Source organism: Schistocerca piceifrons, chromosome X (assembly GCF_021461385.2).
Source record: "Schistocerca piceifrons isolate TAMUIC-IGC-003096 chromosome X, iqSchPice1.1, whole genome shotgun sequence".
NCBI classification, from domain to species: Eukaryota; Metazoa; Arthropoda; class Insecta; order Orthoptera; family Acrididae; genus Schistocerca; species Schistocerca piceifrons.
In genome coordinates, this window is record NC_060149.1 from 292,975,067 (window position 1) to 292,994,686 (window position 19,620).

The following is a 19,620-nucleotide window of genomic DNA, read 5'->3' on the forward strand; positions in this document are numbered from 1 at the left end:
AAGCGACCTGTATATCACAAACAACAATAAAAATGCAATGTTCTAAGAAACAATAAATTTATTACATATTACATGTATAAAAAACAGTTTTAAAAAAATGAACAAAAGTGATTGAAAACACCACCTATGAGTAACAGTTTATAGCTAACTGTGTTCACAACTAGACACGAGCGAGTGCTGCGGTGTGAGCTGTGAGGCGCAGGTCTCAGTAGGGGCCCGAGCCGCCGCCGCCGCCGCCGCCGCCACCGGCGCTTGGAGCACCGTATTCTGGGCTGGGGCCAGACGGCGATGGAGGTCCGTACGCGCCGCCCGGTCCGCCACCCTCCTGAGTCTGCAACAGGCACCAAGCACTTGCGGTCATTCATTCTGTTCTCTGCCTAGGCACTTCCTCCTACTGGAACGTTGTAACTCATTTCGCAGGTGTTTCTGAGGCATTCTAAGTCATTGGGGTAGATCGGCTCATCATATGAGAGTGTGTCGTGCAGATGACTGCAAGATAGTGTCGTCTTTTGCATCTTATCGTATCGTATCCAGATCTGCAGGAAGATCTGCAGCGGATAGGCACTTGGTGCAGGGAGTGGCAACTGACCCTTAACATAGACAAATGTAATGTATTGCGAATACACAGAAAGAAGGGTCCTTTATTGTATGATTACAGGGTGTTACAAAAAGGTACGGCCAAACTTTCAGGAAACATTCCTCCCACACAAATAAAGAAAATATGTTATGTGGGCATGTGTCCGGAAACGCTTAATTTCCATGTTAAAACTCATTTTAGTTTCGTCAGTATGTCTTCCACCTACGCTCAATGGAGCACGTTATCATGATTTCATACGGGATACTCTACCTGTGCTGCTAGAACATGTGCCTTTACAAGTACGACACAACATGTGGTTCATGCACGATGGAGCTCCTGCACATTTCAGTCGAAGTGTTCGTACGCTTCTCAACAACAGATTCGGTGACCGATGGATTGAGAGGCGGACCAATTCCGTGGCCTCCACGCTCTCCTGACCTCAACCCTCTTGACTTTCATTTATGGGGGCATTTGAAAGCTCTTGTCTACGAAACCTCGGTACCAAATGTAGAGACTCTTCGTGCTCGTATTGTGGACGGCTGTGATACAATACGCCATTCTCCAGGGCTGCATCAGCGCATCAGGGATTCCATGCGACGGAGGGTGGATGCATGTATCCTCGCTAACGGAGGACATTTTGAACATTTCCTGTAACAAAGTGTTTGAAGGCACGCTGGTACGTTCTGTTGCTGTGTGTTTCTATTCCATGATTAATGTGATTTGAAGAGAAGTAATAAAATGAGCTCTAACATGGAAAGTAAGTGTTTCCGGACACATGTCCACATAACATATTTTCTTTCTATGTGTGTGAGGAATGTTTCCTGAAAGTTTGGCCGTACCTTTTTGTAACACCCTGTATATGATAGCGGAACAAACAATGGTAGCAGTTACTTCTGTAAAATACTGGGAGTATGAGTACGGAACGATTTGAAGTGAAATGATCATATAAAATTAATTGTTGGTAAAGAGGGTGACAGTTTGAGATTCATTGGGAGAGTCCTCAGAAAATATAGTCCATCAACAAAGGAGGTGGCTTACAAGACACTCGTTCGACCTATACTTGAGTATTGCTCATCAGTGTGGGATCCGTACCAGGTCGGGTTGACAGAGGAGACAGAGAAGATCCAAAGAAGAGCGGCGCTTTTCGTCACAGGGTTATTTGGTAAGCGTGATAACCATACGGAAATGTTTAGCAAACTCAAGTGGCAGACTCTTCAAGAGAGGCGCTCTGCATCGCGGTGTAGCTTGCTGTCCAGGTTTAGAGAGGGTGCGTTTCTGGATGAGGTATCGAATATATTACTTCCCCCTACTTATACCTCCCGAGGAGGTCACGAATGTAAAATTAGAGAGATTCGAGCGCGCACGGAGGCTTTCCGGCAGTAGTTCTTTCCGCGAACCATACGCGGGTGGAAAAGGAAAGGGAGATAATGACAGTGGCACGTAAAGTGCCCTCCGCCACACACCGTTGGCTGCCTTGCGGAGTATACATGTAGATGTAGATGATCGTGGGAATGAAAAGAAAGGAAAGAAAGATGCATTTGTGTGGTAGTAGGTTACTTTCTCTTGCCTAAGAGTGACATTGAGCATCGTCTATCCATGTGCTGCATACGCTCTCACCCAGTAGACATTGCTGAGAGGTTTGGGATCTAATCCAGGACAGTGGTGTACCGTCTAAGGATCAGAAACTGTATGCCACCGCTGCATACCGATGGTAAGAATTACTTACGCCACCAGGTTCGAAGTCGACTGCTTCCAGATCGAACGCTATATGCACAACTGTAGGGGACTCTACGAGCCGTTACTAAGCGAAGGAAACTGTGTTCCTCAAATAATGTCAGAATGGGCAGCAGATAAGTAAATGAAGCTTCTTTTACGGTGGACTGCTTTGCGGGGGTGAGAAATGGACCACTGGCGCATCGGGGACACTGATATGAAAGGGAAAACACTACACTAGGGGCACGAACTGAGAACAAGGCGAGAAAACTAGCCTCGGTACGTGGGGAAGGTCGCTGAGAAAGATGATATAGTGAAAAGATTGGTGCAGCGATGAAACAGTGGAGGAGGAGCCAGGGAAAACTACATTGAACTTCCTCTGCAGTTGTACTAGCCGCAGACTGAATCAGTGGAAAAGGACTACTGAAAATCAGCTCAGTGGTCGACTTTGACAATAAAGTATATTTATAGCTATTTTTCCTGTCTCACTTTCATTTTTCGTCATTTCTTCTTATTTACTGGTTTAATATTCGATCAATTATTATTATATAAGATTAGCTTGTTAAAACAGAGAGAACGTTTTAATACAAAAGACACGATTATGCGAACTATGACCTGTACACGAAACTAAATTCTGTCTGTTTTCGATGTCCAGTAACTCATTACATCAGCACTGTTTTAACACAAATAAGTTAATTTCGGAAGGGTTATAGATGTAACGAATGAACAACCGGTTTTGATTCTTTTCGGACGTTAAGAAGAAACTTCGAATATTCTTATTTTCCATTTTAACATTATCTTTCACAGATTTTCTCTTTTTCTTTAACTTTATTCCCATTTTTTTGGGATGCGAACATAATAGATGCTTGCCTGTTGCAGATTCTGCATTATTTTTTTACTGTACCAGATGTCCCTTCCGTCCACTATAACACTGTTTACCATAAAACTAAATGTCTTCTGCTTGCGAATGTTACGGAATTTTGTGTTGTTTTGTGTTTTAACTGTCTATTCTGAGGTGGAGATGAGAAACACAAGAGTAAGGAAAACAGCATTTCGCTATACATATGCTGGTCAATATATCACACCATCAGTATTGGTTTTCGTTATCCTCGTATCCTCAAATGTTCTCGCCCAACCACCTTGAGTTTCAGTATTAACCGACCACAATATTATTACACCTGGGAGTGAGTGCGCTTCAGTCGGCATATCTTGAGTTCTATTCACGGGGACACGCTGAAACACTTGATAGTACGTGCACAGCTGTCTCCAAATCGTTCATAGTGCGATGCGATTTCTTGAGTCACTACTATACTTGTTTACTGCAACATCACTGCGTGTATCCGATGACGGCCAGGGGTGGCTAAGTGCATCGTGGCCGTCTAGTGACTACGTTCTTTACTTCTTGCGGGTGGCATAATTTTGGTCTTGTTGTTGTTGTGGTCTTCAGTCCAGAGACTGGTTTGATGCAGCTCTCCATGCTACTCTAACCTGTGCAAGTTTCTTCATCTCCCAGTACCTACGGCAACCTACATCCTTCTGAATCTGTTTAGTGTATTCATCTCTTGGTCTCCCTCTACGATTTGTAGCCTCCACGCTGCCCTCCAATACTAAATTGGTGATCCCTTGATGCCTCAGAATATGCCCTACCAACCGATCCCTTCTTCTAGTCAAATTTCTCTTCTCTCCAATTCTGTTCAATACCTCCTCATTACTTATGTGATCTACCCATCTAATCTTCAGCATTCTTCTGTAGCACCACATTTCGAAAGCTTCTGTTCTCTTCTTGTCCAAACTATTTATCGTCCATGTTTCACTTCCGTACATGGCTACACTCCATACAAATACTTTCAGAAACAACTTCCTGACACTTAAATCTATACTCGATGTTAACAAATTTCTCTTCTTCAGAAACACTTTCCTTGCCATTGCCAGTCTTCATTTTATATCCTCTCTACTTCGACCATCATCAGTTATTTTGCTCCCCAAATAGCAAAACTCCTTTACTACTTTAAGTGTCTCATTTCCTAATCTAATTCCCTCAGCATCACCCGACTTAATTCGACTACATCAATTATCCTCGTTTTGCTTTTGTTGATGTTCATCTTATATCCTCCCTTCAAGACACAATCCATTCCGTTCAACTGCTCTTCCAAGTCCTTTGCTGTCTCTGACAGAATTACAATGTCATCGGCGAACCTCAAAGTTTTTATTTCTTCTCCATGGATTTTAATACCTACTCCGAATTTTTCTTTTGTTTCCTTTACTGCTTGCTCAATATACAGATTGAATAACATCGGGGAGAGGCTACAACCCTGTCTCACTCCCTTCCCAACCACTGCTTCCCTTTCGTGTCCCTCGGCTCTTATAACTGCCATCTGGTTTCTGTACAAATTGTAAATAGCCTTTCGCTCTCTGTATTTTACCCCTGCCACCTTTAGAATTTGAAAGAGAGTATTCCAGTCAACATTGTCAAAAGCTTTCTCTAAGTCTACCAATGCTAAAAACGTAGGTTTGCCTTTCCTTAATCTATTTTCTAAGATAAGTCGTAGGGTCAGTATTGCCTCACGTGTTCCAGCATTTCTACGGAATCCAAACTGATCTTCCCCGAGGTCGGCCTCTACCAGTTTTTCCATTCGTCTGTAAAGAATTCGCGTTAGTAGTTTGCATCCGTGACTTATTAAACTGATAGTTCGGTAATTTTCACATCTGTCAACACCTGCTTTCTTTGGGATTGGAATTATTATATTCTTCTTGAAGTCTGAGGGTATTTCGCCTGTCTTATACATCTTGCTCACCAGATGGTAGAGTGACGGAATATTCGAACTATGCTCTCTGCTACTTTCACTAGCGCGTGCCGTCATCTGATTCGGTTAAATACAATCTGTCATCAGTAAAAAAAAGTCATAAAGCTAACTTGCGCGAACAGTACCTCAGGCCAGATCGACAGATTTTGATCTGAGGAGTCTGTCTCTCCCGTCGAGCTCGAAATCTAGCGCTGTGCGCTTTAGTTTATGGTAGTAGACCAACTCTTTAAAAAATGTTTAATGTAAATACGCACTTACTTGTGTTTTGTAGCGAATGAAGTAGACTTCCGGCTTGGAAGGCTGTGTGGGCGCGGGCGTGGGGATGGTGATCTCGGGCGGCTCCTCGGGCTTCTTGACGAGCACGTAGATGAGCGTCTTCTGTTCGGGGGGCGGCGCGATGGGCGGCAGGTCCGGCACCGTGGGCGGCGGCGGCGCGGGCGCCTTGATGAACACGATCTTGTAGTGCTTCTGTGGGGGCGGCGGCGGAGGCTGCGGCTTCCTGGGCGCCGCGTACGTGGGCTCTGGCGGCGGCACGTGCACGTACACGTGCTTGTGGATGACCGGCGCCTGCGCTGGTGCGCCGTACTGCGTGTCGACGGCTGGAGGCGGCGCGTACCCGTTGGGGAGTGGCGGGCTGTAGCCACCGCCGCCGGCACCGCCGCCGCCGCCGCCGAAACCTCCGCCGCCTCCGCTGTAGCCGTTGCCACCACCGCCGCCCCCACTGTAGCCGTTGCCGCCCCCGCCGCCCCCGCTGTAGCCATTACCGCCACCGCCTCTGCTGTAGCCGCCTCCGCCGTTACCGCTGTATGGTCCCGCAGGTGCAGTGCGTACCGACACTGCCAACCAGCACATCGTCTGCAACAAGAGTTTTGTGAGTTGTGCTAGTTGGCCCCTTTTAATCGTTTAGACATTCGTATGTTCCAGAAACAGTGAAGCTTACTTGACGACGTACACCAACCGACCACCTTTTATACAGCTTTATTTATGCCAAGTGAATTTCGCGCTTTCAGCCATATTCAGTTAACATTAATATCCATAGGCGTCAGCAACCCCCGGGTTATAGGGCGCACTTACCCCTTTCCGGAAGTTCAGGGTATAGAGTTTGTATTTATTACAAAGTTTTCACATAACTGTAGCAATCACTGTTTGCCGTATTACTAAGTAACAAATTTAACATTGATACAAAAGGACATTTTTTGGTCTTTAAAAGTTTATTTTGTCGGCCGAGGTGGCCGAGCGCTTCTCGGCGCTACAGTCTGGAACCGCGCGACGGCTACGGTCGCAGATTCGAATCCTGCCTCGGGCATGGATGTGTGTGATGTCCTTAGGTTGGTTAGGTTTAAGTAGTTCTAAGTTCTAGGGGACTGATGACCTCAGAAGTTAAGTCCCATACTGCTCAGAGCCATTTGAACCATTTGTACTTGAAAAGTTTATTTCTGTTTTTCTATTTTGAGTAGTATTAATTTGGCATTATTTTTCTTTTTGTTGCATTCCAACAGTGTCCTCTCCGTAGTTCTCCTTTTTTTCTATTTCAGATTTTTAAGTTTCAGTTCTCCATTCTCCATTGTATATAATATATCGATGTCATGTGGATCACATCATGCTAGATAATGAAGGTACCATAATTAAGAGAAATATATGTTATGCACATATATGATCTTAATACTGTAAGGTGTAACTACAACTTTGACATTTTTTAACGCAGATATGAGATAAATTTCAGTGTGATGATGTAAACATAACTATCCACATCAAAGATATCCTAATATGCCAGCTCTGGTGATAAATATTTAAAATTGTATTTTCTTAAGTATATATTACGCCTAAAACCATGAATGCATATCTATTAATCGTTTAAGATACATCACGTTTCATGTAATTCTTGTTAAATTTAGTTCTTGCGGCAGTATACGTAGTCAAACTAACTGTTCCAGTTATACAAAATGAGCCGGCCGCTGGTGGCCGAGTGGTTCTAGGCGCTTCAGTCTGGAACCGCGCGACCGCTACGTCGCAGGTTCGAATCCTGCCTCGGGCATGGACGTGTGTGATGTCCTTAGGTTAGTTAGGTTTAAGTAGTTCTAAGTTCTAGGGGACTGATGACCTGAGACGTTAAGTCCCATAGTGCTCAGAGCCATTTGAACCATTTATACAAAATGAATCAATTTCAGAGTATTGCCCCAATGTGAAAAATTTCTGCGGACGCCCATGCGTATCGTGTTTTTATCTTTGTCAGCAGAACGTTTTTATCGACTGCATTTTCAGTGCTTCAGCTGCCTTTTGCACCGTATGTTGTACCTTCTTTTTTACTTTTCTATGCATAGCACAACCATCAAAATGATTCGCTCTCACCTACCCCATCAGCTCCTGTGCTGGAGGAACGACTGCACGCCAGCATACTAACACCAGTTCCTTTAATTTTACCGTCATAATCATTATGCTAGATGTATGTAGGTAGAAGTGACATGTTTCTTGATTTGCTAACGAACGTGCACTGTTGGACTATTAAGAATGAGGTTTTTGATGAGTCTTAACACCTTTTTAATAGCAACATTCATTGGGATTTATTACTAAACGATGTGGCGCATACTTACGATACGGGAGGTCTGGGCTAAAAATTTAAGCCCGGACGTCCATGTATAGGTTTTCCGTCACTTTAAGAGAATGCAATTGTTGGATTCTGCCATCAGGACACGACCTATTTCCTTCCGCATCCTTTTCCAACTGATTATTTACAGTTATCCGTCATTTACAATATCCCTAAATCAACATCTACAAGACTACTCTGCAGCTCACACTTAAGTTTGTGGCAGAGGATTCATCGAACCATTTTCAGACTATTTCCGTACCGTTGCAATCTCGAACAGCACGTGAAAAACGAAGACCTAAATCTCTCCGTACGATCTCTGGTATCTCTTATTTTGTTACAATGATCATTTCTTCCTATGTAGGCGGGAGTCAACAAAATATTGCCACGTTTGGAGGAGAACGCTGGAGACTGAAATTTCGTGAAAAGGTCTTGCCGCATCAAGAAATGTCGTTGTTTCTGTAACTGCCACCCCAATTCGTGTATCAAATCCGTGATAGTCTCTCCTCTACTTCGCGATAATACAAAATGAATTGCGTCTCTTTGAACGTTTTCGATGTCCTGTGTCTATTCTATCTTATGAGGATCCCGCGCCGCGCACCAATGCTCTAGCAGAGGACGGACAAGTGTAGTGCACGTAGCCTCTTCAGAAGATTTGTTGCAACTTCTGAGTGTTTCTACAATAAAACGCAGTCTTTAGTTCGCCTTCCCCATAAAATTTTCTATGTGATAGTTCCTATTTAAGTTGTTCGTAATTGTAATTCCTAGATTATTTTCATTTTTGAATTCTTCCATTACTTCTTGGTAAACAATTCCATGTTATTCAACCCTAGATATTTAGTTGAGTCGTTGTATGATTTATCGTGTAACCGACATATAACCGATTCCTTTTAATACTATTGTAGAGGACCTCACACTTTTTGTTGTTTCGTCAACTGCGACTTTTCACATCATACAAATATCGTGTGAAAATCATTCTGAAATTGGTTCTGATCTTCTGTTGACTTTACTAAACAGTAAACGACAGCGTCATCTGTTAACAGTCTAAGAGGGCTGCTCAGGTTGTCTCCTAAATCATTTGTATAGATTAGGAACAGCAGAGGGCTATAATACTTACTTGGGGAATGCCAGATTTCGCTTCTGTTTCACTCGATTACTTCCCATCAGTTACTGCGAACTGTGACCTTTCTTAAAGGCCTTAGGGGGCTGCCTTCAGCGTTTGTTTGAAAAAAGTAAAGTAAATAAAAAATAAATTTTAACAGGATGAAACTGCGAGGTATTCATGACCTGACGTTGTTACTGTGTGTTCTTTGTTGTATTCTGGTGGCTCCTGGTCATATACTAGGTGGGAGGATAAAGTTGTGGAATAGGAAAGATGTTGGATGTGGGAAATAATTATTGGAAGGGACTGAGAACTTACGGTCTCGACGTCGATGGTAAGTTCAATTTTGATTCAATTTTATCATAGAACTTTGAGCACGTTTTTGGGACGTACTTGTGATTAAAAGTCGTAATGAATTATGTAGCTTTCCTCTGGATATTCTGATAATTCAGCATAGTAAGGATTAATGAGCTGTAAACACTACTGAGTAATCGTGGGACATGTGTTTTGTTAAGAGAACTCGGTCGTGGATAAACTATAATTTATCAGTATTCTTTCGTATAGCGTCATTCTGAGAACAGGTTTTCTCACAGATTCGGTGATCGTTGCACGTTAAATTGCTGCTTATAGATACCCCAGATATTGGAAAGTTGTTTGATAGCTGGTAATATAGGAAAACATATCGGACAGTAATTCCCTATTTCTTCACCTTGTATTGCATTTCTGAAAGCTAGTCTCATTCATGAAACTGAAAACGGTAGGCCATGCCGAGGAGCATGCTGAGCAAAAACTCTAGGCAAGCACCTGAAGTGATATGAGAAATTATGAAAAACCTAAATTAGGATGTCCTGGAGACGATTTGAACTCAGCCTCCTAACTTATACGTTATACGAGCCCAGTTTTAACCGTGATGTCACCTAACTTAGTGGTGGTAGAGCACTGTCAGTAGATGCTGCAAAAGAATCCAGTGTTCCTGGTTGCATAAAGCTACCGTGTATGAATGCCGATTTCTTCGATGGGAGGACGACGGTTCAATCCCGCGTCCGGCCATCCTGATTTAGGTTTTCCGTGATTTCCCTAAATCGCTCCAGGCAAATGCCGGGATGGTTCCTTTCAAAGGCCACGGCCGACTTCCTTCCCCATCCTTCCCTAATCCGCTGAGACCGATGACCTCGCTGTCTGGTCTCCTTCCCCGAAACAACCCAACCCAACCCTCTTCGATGTACGTTAGTAACAGAGATCGTCCTTAAGATAAGGGGAAGAGTGCATATGCTGTGAGAAGAAAAAGTAAGAAAGAATGTCGCACACTTTAGCGCCTCTGAACTACTACACCGTGATAAGAGTCAAGTGGAAGGCGTTAATTAAGTTGTGGACTGTGGCATGTAGTGGGAGAAAGTGGTTGCTAATGGCAGCGTTGCCCTGTTTCCCGCGCAAACAATGCGCCATGACGAAACGCGCCGCTTTCTTTGCGCTTGAGCCTTCCGGCCTTCGTGCACTGCCACGGTCACGTTGTCTTAGCGACATCGGGAGTGGGAAACAAGGTCAGATCATCGCGCTCTCATCATTCCCAAGCTGCGAAACATCTCTCCCCTGACGGTGCAATTCTTGTAATCATTTTCCCTTAGTGGCAGCTCGTACTAATGTTCTACAGGGATCTATCCCTAGGTCCTTCTTAGATTTCATTTGAATTAGATCTCCCATGGAAGTCATACAAATTCCATCATCTTTTAGGATTGTCTGAGAAGAAAGATGCAGAAATTAAATCTGTTAAAATATTAGGAATTTATTACGAATTTGAATTTAGCTGAGAACAACATGTGAATCATATCTGCTAAATGATATCGTAGATTCCTACATTAAGTGGAAACTTTGGAACGTGGCACGTGTGACGAACGTTTGACTCCTCAAAAATCTACTTTTCGGATTGTCTGCTCATATGATATTCTCTTCAGGGGACTAGTGTTTTACGAGCGCAAAAAATTCGTGTACGAGTTGTAAGTCTTCGACTAAGGATCAGCGTGTTTTTAACAAGTTCAGAGTGCTAACGGAATCTGTTGTGGTGATACTGAAAATTTTGAAAATGATGTAAACAGAATTGTCAGAAAGCAAATTAACAGTGTAAAAGATTTCTCTGATATGCATAATACTGGTATTAGTTCTTAAGACAATTGCTGCAATCATGGTCTTTTGTTGTTATATATCAATGACAAGGCCTATTTCACTTTGAAATCACGAATTGCGATTAAAGCATGTTGATTTTCGAACTCAAGAACTATTTCTGTATGGTCTAAAGGATCCTCAAACGCGCTTCATGATCGGCAAGGAGATTCTAGCTATATGTTTAATATTTCCAATGTTCTAGGCTGCGATGCCAAATTCAGAGCGATCTACATGTCCCTGCGAGCTTAAATGTTTCTAGCTGAGAGCCGTCCGTTTAGTCCTGCTAGTTAGCGCAAAGTGTTTGAAATATTGCCCAACAAACTGCACTGGAAGACAGTATAGTTAATATATTACGCGTTATGGAAATGTTTACGCCTAAAATTCTGAGAACACAAGGCCATTCTAGAAACATACTACATCGTTTCACATAAATTTCACATTAGTAGACAAAAAATTAGAGAAGTTTAAGCTCACGCTTAGATGTAACGGTAGCTGTTATTTCCGTGCCTCTTTCCCAAACGGGGCAGGGAATGGGAGGGAGAGAGCGATGAAAACAGCACAAGGTAATGTGCGGAGTCTAGCTGCAGATGTGTATGTACAAAATAACAATGTTAGTCCTAAGAGTGGCTCAACACTTCATTTTGCCCCCCCCCCCCCCCCGCCCTCCACCCCTCGTGTGTTTGGTTTTATAATATTTGACCTTGGCGCATCCTTAAGTACGACGACTGGAGAGCCCACACTTTGAAAGTTTATTGTGTCAGCCACAGTCACTTGGCACGGATTATTCTTAGAAGCACTTAGGGGCCAAACGACTAGTGACGGTTCAACAACTAAATTCGACTCGAACATGAAAGGATCAGAAAACCTACTAGCTGCGCCACTCCGAACAGTAGATAATAGCTTGCGAGAGTAGTGCAACAAATTCAAAATGTTCAGATGTGTGTGAAATTCTATGTGACTTAATTGCTAAGGTCATCAGTCCCTAAACTTACACACTAAGTAACTTAAATTATTCGAAGGACAGACACTCATATCCATGCCCGAGGGAGGACTCGAACCTCCGCCGGGACCAGCCGCACAGTCCATGACTGCAACGCCTGAGACCGCTCGGCTAATCCCGCGTGGCGGTGCAACAAATAAGATGTCATCAAGCTAGAAGGCGCATGGGCTCCAGCATTGCTCTCTCACACAAGATGCTTTATCCCATCTCTCGTGCGCCGACTATAACATCATGTTCAAACACACTTTGCCATTGTAGCAGCATTAACCGACCTAACAACTGCGCCAGACACTTGCTGCAGTGGCCGAGCGGTTCTAGGCGCTTCAGTCTGGAACTGCGCGACCGCTACGGTCGCAGGTTCGAATCCTGCCTCGGGCATGGATGTGTGTGATGTCCTTAGGTTAGTTAGGTTTAAGTAGTTCTAACTTCTCGGGGCTGATGACCTCAGATGTTAAGTCCCATAGTGCTCAAAGCTATTTGAACCGGACACTTGTTGTCTTATATAGACGATTGGTTCAAATGGCTCTGAGCACTATGGGACTTAACAGCTGTGGTCATCAGTCCCCTAGAACGTAGAAGTACTTAAACCTAACTAACCTAAGGACATCACACACATCCATGTCCGTGGCAGGATTCGAACCTGCGACCGTAGCAGTCGCGCGGTTCCGGACTGCGCGGCTAGAACCGCGAGACCGCGGCTCTTATATAGACGTTGCCGACCCTAGCGCCGTATTCGGCCTGTTTTCATATCTGTGTATTTGAATACGTATGCCTGTATCAGTTTCTAAGATGGTTCAGTGTATTTGATGTTTATAGAATTTGCTTGTTCACAGATGCTTTTGTTGCTATTGCAAGATTGTATTCTGCAGTCTACTTGGGACCACATCGCCGGCCGCTGTGACCGAGCGGTTCTAGGCGCTTCAGTCTGGAACCGCGCGACCGCTACGGTCGCAGGTTCGAATCCTGCCTCGGGCATGGATGTGTGTGGTGTCCTTAGGTTAGTTAGGTTTAATTAGCTCTAAGTTCTAGGTGACTGATGACCTCAGAAGTTAAGTCGCATAGTGCTCAGAGCCAATTGAACCACATCGCCGGCCGCTGTGACCGAGCGGTTCTAGGCGCTTCAGTCTGGAACCGCGCGACCGCTACGGTCGCAGGTTCGAATCCTGCCTTGGGCATGGATGTGTGTGATGTCCTTAGGTTAGTTAGCTTTAAGTAGGTCTAAGTTCTAGGTGCTGATGACCTCAGATGTCAAGTCCCATAGTGCTCAGAGCCATTTGATTTTTGCGGCCACATCAGTTATTTTGTTGCCCGAACAGCAAAATTCGTCTAGTACTTTTAGTGACTTATTTCAGAAAACCCAGGAGTGGTACAATCGACGTCGAGGCGCTTGCTGTAACTGATTGTGTCTTTGTTGATGAAACAGCCTCACCATTCACCTGAAGCGCTTTAGAGAAACCACATAAAATCCTGTTGTCCTCTGATATGAGTGTAGTGCCTTAACCAGTACACCAATATAGATTGATAAGTAAAGGATCACAACTATTCGTTCGATGGAGTACGTTTCTATAGTGAAGCACTTCCAGATTGGAGAAATTTGTGGGGAGGGCAAGAGGCACAAAGAGGTACCACTCGAAACATTTCCGCTTGAGTTTCCGACCGAATTTCTTATCTCGATGTTAAGCTATGGCCTTACGCAGCTCGTATAGCGCAAGACTTAAGTTTTCATGTCACGCCAGGTATTTACTGCTTCAGCATGATGAATCAGCATCGGCGTCATAACACGCATTTCTGGCCGCAGGAAGACGTGCAGGAAGTAATCTAGGACGGATAAGGCATTGCTACAAGACTCATAGTCGCCGACAACCAGTTCATTGCGTGACCAATGCTATGTTCCGCTGCTCGGCTGCATATTACTCGTTTCTTGAGCTTTCCCTCGCAACTGTAAACACAGCCACGGACGTTTCGTTCCGAAGAGACAGGTGCAATTTTATATTTTTACTAGTTAATGAGTTCGGTATTTCCCTGCTTGCGAAATAATTGCCGTTCTTCTACCTTTTTTCCGTCTCGGCGTGTACTCTGCTACATTACAGTTTAATCCGTGCAGATACTGTTCGCTACCTCTGATACTGATTTTCTGTGCAGAAAGCCATTTTAGGTTTATGAATGGGGACGTACGGAGCGGTAGTTATTTTTTTCATTAGAATTTATAGCAACAGTTGCCAAAAAATGAGTTAGCATCGAAGGCGAGATTACTACTCAGAGCTCACGTTATGTTATGTGTGTTGTGCAGTATGTAACTCAGTTTGGCTGGAATGAATCTTCATGGCAAACTAAACTAATACTGTGAGCTGGATTGGAATTCGGAGTTTTCACAGCCAGTGCTCTGGTTACTACTATTCTATTGTTGCATTTGTGGGTAGAACTTAGAGCTCTTTGTAATTCTGAATCTGGTTTTCTTGCGTCGTGACGGGATTGGCTTGAATTTACGTCGCACCATACTCGCTTGTCGGTTTCGTATTTACTCTGCAGCTTCGAGAAGGAGAATATCTCCATTACATGGTTCGATGGCGAGCAGCCAAATGCCACACTAAATAAGGTGCCTGGAGTTTTGTCCCCAGTCAGTCCTACAAGTGTTTTCATACAATTAACTTGACGTTCAGTTCAGTCTAAGTATTGTGTTTGTGAACAGTATTAAGCTGCACCTTAGTTGGGACTCCATATTTGAAGTCTAGATCCTTATGTAACTGGGAATTGAGTGAGGCAGTGCATTCCTTAAGAATGGGTAGCTATTTGGGAGGGTTAGGCTACAAATAGCTATCTGGTCATCCTGATTTAGGTTTCTTGTTCTTGCTGTAAATCACTTCACGCTAATACCACGACGGCTCCTTCAACAAGACCATTCCTGGTTTCGTCACTGAACCCCCTCCCTTCCCTGACCAGCACAAAAAGTCTCGTTGTTTCCTAAGTTAGCTGCTGCTGAAAAAGGAAATGGAATACACCTCGTAGAAGAATCCGTAAGGTTTTTGCGTACAAAAAGCTTTCAAATCTCGTTTCAAAAGGGAAAGAAAGCAGACTGAAGGAATGTTAAATGTTTCACAAGTCTGCCAATATAATTTGGGTAGGTTTTGTTAGCGATAAACAGCTTTCAAGAAGCATGATATTACTAGTTTACATTTTCCATCCCTAAAGGGGCGGCTCAATTTCTGACCTATTGTGGGGTCGGAGTCCTTTCAACCAAATAACAGGTGAGCTGGTAGTGAAACAGGAGGAGCCCCAATTGGGGCATAAAAGGGGGCGAGATGACTTAACAGAGAAAGGAAACCTCCAGAAAACCTTGGTCACAATCGGGGAGGGAAGGAGGGGTTGCCAGAACTATATTAAATTTCATTGTGAGTAAATATGTCCAACGCGAACAGTACGAAAGTCTAGTAAATAAGTGTAAGTGCATATTTTATGCGTTTTCAGTTGAAAGACTTGCTCGAAATGTGTAGTATACCTGCGTCGCTAACAAACGCAGGCGATGCTAACGACGGCGACTGCTACACAATTCGTCACCTTTTACAATATTTTGAAATTTAGTCCTGCGAGTACTGGGTATGTGTTTATATTTGGAACAATAAACATCTAAAATACTCCAGAATGCATTTTCACTGTACAGCGGATTGTGCGCTGATTTGAAAGCTAGTCTACTACTTTCTTGTCAGTTTGTTCCTGGGAGCAGGTACTTCACCTACATTATTTCTTCTTCTTCCTTCTGGAATCATACCCTCCTTCCGTTGTCACGTTTTAAATAACTATGTGTTGTGTTACTGAGGTGGCGAACTAGCCACGAATTTACATAAGTGAGTGTGGAAAACCACCGGTAGGCTGGCTGAGCTTCCAGACCACGGGTGGTTTATTCGACGCTCGGACTATCCTGTGTTGCAAAAGTTGCACTATTCGAACAGTTCATTTCAGCTGCCTATCTTTCTTTTGTAATTATGTTACGTGCTCTAACACTGCAGTAAGAGCAGAAATTTGCTTCTGTAGCCGTTTTCAGTTGGCCACTGCACGCAACTGTCGATATCATAACAGTAGTCCTACCTGTGGAGCATATGTAATACGTAGATACGCCGTATCTAGTCACATAAATACGCCTTGTGTATCATTTTGTTTGAAGCACTTTTCTTATTTTTGACATAATATATTTCGTTGATGAATCGAAAGGAACCGTTATGATAGATTAATAAGGTGTTGACTATGTAATCCTTCTGCGGTTTGTGAAAATCAATAGAGGTGAAAGTCTACCCGCACGGACAGCTGTGCACGTCAAAGCGCTGCTTCCGCGGGAGGGAGGTACCTACCTCCGGCCGGTAGGTCAACGACGAGGGTCGGTGTGTCGCCCAACTCGAATGTGGTTTTTATGTGGTTTCTCACGCCCACTAGGTGAGTACTAGTCAGCGACTGATGGGGACCCGCTCACGGTGGACAGTCTCCGATTCAAAAGGTAAAATACTTTCAAATACCTTGGTAGTCTCTGCAGTGATCAGAACCACTGTGAAACTGAAATAAATGCAAGAATTGTTGGAGGCAACAGAGCATACTTTAGCCTTCAGGATGTGCTGAAGAAAAGATCTCTGTCAAGAAGTTTTAAGATCAGGCTGTACCAAAGTATAATCATGCCATTGGTTATGTACGGTTGTGAAAGCCTCACCTTTAGGAGGACAGAGGAAGAGAAACTACTTGTTTTCGAACGAAAAACCTCCTGAGATAGATTCACAAACGGGGGAATGGAGAATTTGGAAAAATCAAGAATTAAAAGAGCTTTAAGCACAGCCTGACGTTATAAAAAGAATAAGAAGAAGATGGTTGACCTGGGCTGGACATGTAGCAAGGATGAATGAAGGGAGGGTACCCCATGATGTGTTTCTGGGAGCTGTAGCTGGAAGCAGATACCGAAGACGACCGCGGACAAGATGGAAGGACAATATTGACAAGGACACCGAGGACATGGGACTAGGAGCGGGCGAGTGTTGGCAGGAGGCTCGCAATCGGGAACGATGGAGGAGGAGTGTGGAGCAGGCATATGGTCAATAAGGCCCAAGCCACGGATAAGTAAGTAAGAAGAAGACTTTCGCTTACTTTCACATGAGTAACACTACATCCAGACACTTGGGGTACACATTTTCCGTCCAGTGAGGGTAACGGGGTGGCGACAGGAGGGGCATGTGGCCACACTTCAAAATTAACCTCGCCAAATCCTTTAATATCCATGTCGACCCTGCGCAGATGCGGGACAAAGGCACAGGAAGAAAAACACAGGTAAAGAGCGGACTGGTTTTTGCGCAAAACAACGAGTCGTCTGTTTCTGAATATTTGTCTTATTCAAATGACGAGTGGTAAGACCCATGAGCGTAGGGGGCTACGTAAATGACATATTTCGCTCTTGAACAGGTTTTCCTTGAGCCCATGCGGTCGTTTTTCTCCCACACCACTCCTAAAATTGAACAAAAAACGGGTGTAAATGCTAATGATACTCGAAGTACATCGTAAAGTGTAAACACAGATGTAGATATACCTGCAGATAATGTGTCAGAAGAGCAAATGTGCAGTTTCGATGTCTGTAGCGAACGCTTGCAGGGTGTAGATTGTTTGTTCCTGGTAGCATACTCTATCCGAATGCTTAGCGCCATCACACGACGGACGGTTAGTCATTAACCGTGACACAGGCATTCACTTCATGAGATACTAAGGAGAAGTTTGACAATCAATCCACTGGTGTCAGTTGACGTTTGATGGCGTCGTAGGACCTCATCTGCGTCAACTTCACCATCCATAGTGTGCAAACCACTGTGATGTGATGGCAGAGGGTACATCCCATTGTAACACGTATTAGAGTTTCTTCATATGCCATTGGCGCAATGGATGTGGGAAGAATGTTGAAATGCCGCTGTGTGAGCTGTTATTAGTCTAACCATTCTTCGCAGTCCCTGCGGTTCAAATGGCTCTGAGGACCATGGGACTTTAAATCTGAGGTCATCAGTCCCCTAAAACTTAGAACTACTTAAACCAACTAATCTAAGGACATCACACACATCCATTCCCGAGGCAGGATTCGAACCCGCGACCGTAGCGGTCGCGCAGTTCCTGACTGTAGCGCCTAGAACCGCTCGGTCACCCCGGCCGGCCGTCCCTGCGGGAGCGATATGTAGGGGGCTCTAGGATATTCCTAAACTCCTTACTTAATACTGGTTCTTGGAAATTAGATTTTTGGGGTATAGTTGGCGTCTATCTTCAAGCGTTTGGCAAATACAGTTCTTCGCCATTTCCCTTACCCTCTCCCAAGAGTCGAACATACATTTTACCGCTCCTGCTGCCCTTCTATTTACTCAAAAAAATGTTCAAATGTGTGTGAGTTCTTATGGGACCAACCTGCAGAGGTCATCGGTCCCTAGACTTACACACTACTTAAACTAACCTATGGTAAGAACAACACACACACCCACGTCCGAAGAAGGATTCGAACCTCCGACGGGAGGGGCCGCGCAATTAGTGACATGGCGTCTCTAACCGCGCGGTCACTCCGCGCGGCTCTATTTATTCGTTCAAATCCCCAGTCAGTTGTATTTTGCATGGGTACTACACACTTGTGCAGTACATGAATCACTGCGGAGAAGTTTGAGAACCAACCCATCGTTGTTGTGGTTTTCAGTCGCTAGACTGGTTTGATGGAACTCTACACGCTGGTCTATCTGCCCAAGTCCCCTCATCCCTGTATAGCTACTGCAGCCTACAGGCACTTGATCTTGCTTACTTTAGTGATGGTTTTCTAATCTGTTAGATACCAAACAAAAACCTGTACATATCACTCCTCGTTTTCTCGTTTGCCATATAACTGTTCTCTGGCTCATGCAAAAATGCGGTTTAGCAACTTAGAAGAAACTGATTGACAAATACAGATGCAGAGATCTGTTTAAATGATGGAAAGCAAGTGTTGTTATTCATACAATGACAAAATCCCAAGAGTATTCTTAATGTTTTAGAAGTTAAAATGTTATCTAAGAAATGCTAGTTATTTTTGGTAGGTACTGAACCTGCCGCTTCGTAGCTTCCAAGGCCAGCTGAATGATTCTAGGAAGCTACCGCAAGCGGGCAGAGGAGAGCTGTGGAGATGTGCTTACCAGGACTAGGAGGTGCGCGCGGGCCATGGTGAGGGCGGAGCCGTGCTACGTGCTACTGCGCTGTCTCCTTTCGCCAGGCGCTTATATACCGCCGGCTCTGTGAGAGCCCGGCCCTTTCTACTGATGCGCCCCGCGGAATAACAATGTGTCCGGAACGACATTAACAGTCGGCGCGCTCAGACAACAGCACAGAGGCCCTAATTCGCATCGGCACGATCGTAATCAGGCCTGTGTTACGGCATAGATGTACTACTCCACAACACGTCGCCGGGGGACACTCCGGAACGTACCTCTTCCTTCTTAGGGATGTGTTCGTTCGGAAACGAATAGCGTGGCGTGGCTTCTACTACAACGTCTCTGTGAATGCCGTCTCTGTGGCTGAACCATTTTTCAGATACTGCTGTTTCGAGAGGTATTAAATTTGGAAGAGATCTTTGAGTTAATCTGCGGTCGCTTTTATACTAGAAATTACTAAACAGCTGCTCGCGGGCACCTGAATGTCTTCTGGTTCGTATTTCCG

General features: G+C 44.3%; 1 protein-coding gene across 1 annotated transcript; it reads right to left on the reverse strand.

Annotated features, from left to right (window-relative positions):
* Positions 1–205: 205 nt before the first annotated feature.
* Positions 206–19,127, reverse strand: LOC124722318 (proline-rich extensin-like protein EPR1). Its single transcript, XM_047247496.1, has 3 exons — positions 19,101–19,127; positions 5,353–5,949; positions 206–331 (listed from the first exon to the last, which is right to left on the reverse strand). The coding sequence occupies exons 1-3, from the start codon at positions 19,125–19,127 to the stop codon at positions 206–208; spliced, it is 750 nt and encodes a 249-aa protein (XP_047103452.1).
* Positions 19,128–19,620: the final 493 nt, after the last annotated feature.